The following is a 6026-nucleotide window of genomic DNA, read 5'->3' as shown; positions in this document are numbered from 1 at the left end:
GGTTATGTTGGGCAGCTCGATAGTATGGAGGTTAATATCGTTAAGCAGAAGTTCTAAATTATCGACGATTAATTGGTACTTGTATTTAAAAATAATTTTAAAATACATAAAACAGAAACTCAAACGTTTAATAAAGCTGTAGCAATTCCAAATAAATGCAAAATATATTTCCTTTGTTGTGGGTTGTGGTCAGTGTACGCAAGTGATTTTCCATAGCATTAAAAAATATATTCAATCATTGGTGCAGGCAGACTGTAAATAAAGAGGTTCTTAGATAAAATAATAATTTTGAGGAAATAGATTTTAAAGCCATTATTGGATGATCGAATGATATTTTATGGTGAAACATTAATATTTATTTCAAAGAAAAAGCATATTCATGAGATTGTTTCGCGATTCGTAATAAATGTATTAAAAATATTGCACAGTCGATTTAAAACCGCCGGAAATATTTCAGTTATATCTATAGCATAGTCATTGTTTTGCGTCATAGTACGACATATGCACCCTATTTTCTTGCTCTTTTTGCATAGAGTCGTTTGATAAATTAGTGTTGCAATAAGAGTTTTCGAGAAATAGACGAAAATCTTACCATTCTTACCAATATCAAAAGCGTTATTATTCCTTTTAAGACCAAAATTTCTTCTTTTGTAATCGAACAGCGGTGGCCCTTCTCGGGAAAATGAAAAGTTGAATTCTGATATTTAAACTTTATTCTTAAATAGTAGAGTAAATAAACACAGTTTATTTCACCAGAAATTCTTGTTTTTTATTTATCTTAAGCCAAATTACCGATATTAAAACTAGCACGTAAACCTTCCTTTGAGTTTCACCTGCTTCACATTGTTTTCCACAGGTGGAACTACTACCGGTCAGAACACGTCAAAACTGAAACCGGGTGAACCTGATCTATCAATCATTTTGATTTTTGACAATTACTTTATTTTCCTTCTATGTATGTACCTACTTTACAAAAAATTACCCGATATCCGATACAATATTTCGTATAACAGTTTTTGAGAACCTTCGCGCAACACCTATTTTCTAATTATGAGCGATTTACCATTTACAAGGACTGAAATCGTCAGTTTAGTAGTGAGACTAACCCTAGTGTCTGCAGTTACTTTTTGGAGTATCAAATGGCTATTGAACCAGGTAGATCCCACTAGCAAGAGCAAGAAAAAAGCTAGGAAAGTGGCTGAAGAGCAGTTGAGAAGGTATGGAAAGGTGCACACTTGTCTTTGGTAGTCTAGGCAGTCTGGCTTATTACTGTCGCTACCAGACAGAAACTTTACAAGCAATCGATCAGACACTTTTTCAGACATGGTTATCGCTACTAATTGCTATTAATAGAGTCAGCAAAGTTCTAGGATGAAATACTTTTTAATACTATATCTTTAGCCAGTACCTACTTACCTATCATGCTTTCAGAATTTGCTCTAAATGCTTTTAATTCATTAACCTTTTTTGCATAGGCATATTAAACCAATGCTCTTAAGACAATTCTGTGATGTGGTGATACTAATCCAAACTAAGAATCGAAAGAGAATAAATGATACTGAAAATCGTTCTGCAAAACATAAATATTTATTATGGTGTTTATCCAAATTGCTTCTCATGATATTCTTATTATAAGATACAATTCCATCTTACTTAAAATTATTAAGTGCACTATTAAATGGGGCCATTGGTGTACCAAAGTTTCCTTTTTGTCGACTTAAAAGGTATAGACGACACTGTTGTACCCTGAGACGGGTGTACCTTGGGACGAAACGTACACACACTACTTATTTATTGCCTCAAATCTACAGCTACAGGACATCTTCACGAGAAAAAATCTCTCACTGTATCTTTCTAAAAATTAAGTAGGTACCCCACTAAGGTTATATGGAAAATTCAGCGTTGAAATATATCTTTGGGGAATAAATAATGGGATTTGTAAAAGACGGGTACGAAATTTAAATTGTTTGTCATTAACACTAATTTCCAGCGATATTTCAAATGGATATATGAGTAATAAAATGAATAAAATATAAATTATTGAAAGGAAAAAAGCTTTGAATCGCAACTTGGGTCTAAGGTAATTCAGATTTTTCTGCTATTTTGTTAAGATGGTAATCGAATCAACATCTAATGTCGAATCAATTTATATTTTGCGTTCTGTACGAAGCTGCAATTGAACAAATTCTGTCATTTTCAATAAGTTGGACCCGAAGTTTTGTAGTGGCTAAATTGATTTTTAGGAATGGCATTGAATGTTCTTTTTTATATATCAATCATGTATCAAATAAGCACATTTATACAAGGTAATTAAATAATTATCAGCGTAATTATACAACGGTTAATAATAATGAATTATTTTATTTTAGAAAATAGTTACATTGTCAAAAGGCAATTACAGTTAAAAATAATTTATAATTATTAGACTAACACGAACGAATATTGAAATTATAAAATTAGTATTGCCATCATGCGTTAAACAAGTTCAGTATTTTATGGTTTCTATAATAATATAAAGTTAAAATTTCTGCCGATCGTCCCGTGACGCACACCTTTTTTTTAAATGGTTGTTTTATTTTGCAATACGAAAACATTATTTTTTTATACATAATATCCCATCCTAGAAATACACTTTTCCCATTGGATAAGTAGCTTTTTAATCCCACATCGTAGAAACTCTTCGGACGTTCACGCATCTATTGGACCACCAACTCCTGATCATGTGTGCGTGCCTTAATAATTCTTTAACTAACATGGTATTCCGACCGCATTTTGAAATTATTGATGAGGAAACGATATATTTTAAACAAGGGCTACACGAGTTTTTATTAAACATATTTTTGAATAGACCTACATTCATTCTAGTCGCGGTACCCAACTCAGTGAATTTTTAGGAGCTGGCGTAGTGCTGGGCAAATGGCTTAGTGCGCCAACTCAACGCACCGGCGCAGTAACTCAGTTCCGTTTCTGGAAAAATATTAAATTATGAGGTAAAAAATGAGGTGACATTTTTTTAAAATGTTACAATTCCAGTTTCGAGTCTAATAAAGCTTAATCCACTTTCAAGGCATAGGCATGCAATAAATGAGTTGTAACTCAGAGAGCGGCAACAACACAAAAGCGCAACTCAACACAGTGTTACCCAGACCCATGCAATGCAAACATTCCACTGGTTGTTAAATTTTGAGTTTTTTGTAATGTCTCAATAGGCTTTACATAAACCTTAACTACATGTTTCTTTAGTCCGACTTCTATGATTTTCTGTAATTTTGCAAACAGTTACCCGAGCTTATGTTAAATTACATTATTTAACACATTATTAGTAAAGATGAGTATTATTTATATTTTCTATATTTGATTATGCCTTTCATGTTTTGATTCGTTCCCGTGTTGGTCTATTTACAGGCTTGGACCCCATAACAATCAAGTAGTTCCCGTGGCCACACTTACCGACTATGAAATGATGATCGCTGCCCATTTAGTAAACCCCAATGACATCAAAGTTTCCTGGAGGGACATTGCTGGATTATCAGGTTTAATCGATGAATTGAGAGAAACGGTCATTTTGCCAATCCAACGAAGAGACTTGTTTCTTGATTCTCATTTAACTTCACCACCAAAGGGTAAGATTCTGATTTAAAAGATACCGTATGCACAGGAATCAACCGGACAACAACTCGGACAACCGTTGATTTTATTTGGTACATCGGTACAGTCAGATAACACATGTAGTGAACACTACTTGAGAATTACTTTACGTTCACTCAAATAACAACTCAAATCAAATCATAATAATGTGAGATACCCGCTATGTATGCAATTTAATACATCGCGCCACATTATTTTGCATTATAGTACTAAATCAAATGTTAACGAGAAGCAAAAAAAATGTTTTAAAGAGTTATTCAATATTTGTTTTAGTTTGTCTATGTTCGTTTTGCAAGGAACTCACTTATTTCAGGAGTATTGTTGCATGGACCACCTGGATGTGGAAAAACTCTTATAGCTAAAGCAACAGCTCGAGAAGCTGGTACCTACTTCATCAATTTGGATTTGTCGATTTTAACTGATAAATGGTACGGCGAAAGTCAGAAGCTAGCTGCTGCAGTGTTTACTTTGGCGGTCAAGTTGCAGCCCTGCATCATCTTTATAGACGAAATTGATTCGTTCTTAAGAGCTAGAAACAGCAATGATCATGAAGCCACTGCAATGATGAAAGCACAGTTTATGTCCCTATGGGATGGTTTAATCACTGATCCCAATTGCACTGTAATCATTATGGGTGCCACTAACCGACCTCAAGTAAGTAGCTCTTTTTTTGGGGTTTCCACAGGAAGACAATAACCTTGTATACATCATATTAAATTATTTAAACCGAAGTTTCCCAACTTTTCACTAGCAAAGATAATTAGTGAAGAGACAGAGTGCAACATTTGATTACTCTTTACTGTTTACATCTGCAATTTCGTCAATATTAACAAAGAAAATTGCGTAAATGCTGGTTTTGATGATACCATTTTTTATGTAAATCACAGAATTAAACTGTTGCTTAATTCAACTAAAATAAGGGTCAACTGCACTGTTTCCAATATGAATCATTAGCTAAGAGCTTTTTAATATTTAAGTGACACTTAAAACTGGTCTGCTGCACCTTCCATTCCTATCATTTTATTACCGAAGTTCCACTTAATTTGAGGCTTTCTGATAATTTATTATCTGCCTATTTCGGTACATAAAGTAAAATGACATTCGTCTACTTTTACTACTACTATTTCCGAAACAGTTGAAGATAGGTTTAGGACATTGCAAATGAAATATGTATAGAAAAATTACCCAATTTGGCTGATACACACAATATAAAAAATATTGTATTCTTTTAGGATTTAGATAGAGCCATTCTCCGCAGAATGCCAGCTACCTTCCACGTTTCAATGCCAGATGTAGCTCAAAGGGAACAAATTATTCGCTTGATTTTGGACAATGAGCCAATAGCCGACGATGTGGATATAGAAGTAATTGCTAAAAGCACCAACGGTTTTTCTGGTTCAGATTTGCGTGAGCTTTGTCGAAACGCTGCAGTGTACAGAATTCGCGATTTTCTCAGAGAAGAGATTCAACAAATAAATTCACAGGCAGCCAGAGAAAAGAACAGTCCGGAAGAAGAGCGTTTTCAGGAGGCTCTGCGACCGATAACTATGGAGGATCTTAAATATTCCTTTAGTAAAATGCGAGAAAGCAAAATTCAATGTGGTTCCTTGAACATTTCGCAGAGAATAGATCTAGACTAGCTAGCGTGGTTCCAGGTGTTGAATTCTATCGGTAGCGAGTTTAAAGTCTACGAGAATAAGTGCGACGAGTTTGCATCAATTTTTGAGAAGTGTAGTAAATATAAAAAGTCAACTAGTCTAAATTAACATGGATATGCGAAGTGTACATAAATAGTAAAAGCATATATATGCGGCACATTGAGTTGAGTAATACTTAATTATGTTTGCTGCGTCTAGACACAAAACGTTATGAGTGTTAAATCGATTTCTTTCTAATTTTTGGAATTTTTAATTGGAATTAATTTATTATTTTATATCTGAACGGAAATTTGTTTGTTACCTTGTCACGAGCAATTTTGCGCATTTTAGATTGTTCTATAAATTTATTAATCGGGCAATTATCTAGGGCAGTAAAAGTCTTATTTTGTTTCTTTAGACTGTTAATGCTTGTTAGCTAGGTAGTTTTAGTGAGTAAAAAAAATAAGAGTCATGTTTATCTTCAAATGATATTTTTCGTGGAGATAATGGCTAATACTTTATACGCATTTCAACCTACGTACGTTTGGTACCAGTTGTTGTTTTGTTAATTCGGCACTATTAGTGCTAATGTAAATCTGAAACAAAGGTTGTTTTAAATGTTGATCCCATAAAACTACTATTGGTCGTCTTTCGGGTGTTTGTTTTTCTTCCCCACGTCTCTCTTAATTAATTGGTTCCAATGCTGATAGAAAATACATTACGGTACAAGAGACGAAGACG

The 6026-nt window shown here is 33.8% G+C and overlaps 1 protein-coding gene across 1 annotated transcript; it reads left to right on the top strand.

Annotated features, from left to right (window-relative positions):
* Nucleotides 1–872: 872 nt before the first annotated feature.
* LOC109542190 (outer mitochondrial transmembrane helix translocase) lies at nucleotides 873–5934 on the top strand. Its single transcript, XM_019911310.2, has 4 exons — nucleotides 873–1217; nucleotides 3406–3623; nucleotides 3962–4302; nucleotides 4881–5934. Exons 1-4 carry the CDS (start codon nucleotides 1051–1053, stop codon nucleotides 5286–5288), a joined length of 1134 nt encoding a protein of 377 aa, XP_019766869.1. The 5' UTR covers nucleotides 873–1050; the 3' UTR covers nucleotides 5289–5934.
* The last annotated feature ends 92 nt before the right edge of the window (nucleotides 5935–6026 follow it).

This window comes from Dendroctonus ponderosae, unplaced genomic scaffold (assembly GCF_020466585.1).
Source record: "Dendroctonus ponderosae isolate FM_Combo_2020 unplaced genomic scaffold, Dpon_F_20191213v2 Dpon_F_20191213_2, whole genome shotgun sequence".
NCBI lineage: Eukaryota > Metazoa > Arthropoda > Insecta > Coleoptera > Curculionidae > Dendroctonus > Dendroctonus ponderosae.
The sequence above is the reverse complement of the archived record's forward strand: the minus strand, read 5'-3'. Positions and strand labels throughout refer to the sequence as shown.

What these genes read in the sequence shown, in the direction of transcription:
- LOC109542190 (XM_019911310.2), top strand. Translation starts at nt 1,051, where the DNA reads ATGAGCGATTTACCATTTACAAGGACTGAAATCGTCAGTTTAGTAGTG. An exon ending in GCTGAAGAGCAGTTGAGAAG is followed by an intron (nt 1,218 to 3,405) that starts GTATGGAAAGGT and finishes GTCTATTTACAG; the next exon opens with GCTTGGACCCCATAACAATC. An exon ending in GTGCCACTAACCGACCTCAA is followed by an intron (nt 4,303 to 4,880) that starts GTAAGTAGCTCT and finishes GTATTCTTTTAG; the next exon opens with GATTTAGATAGAGCCATTCT.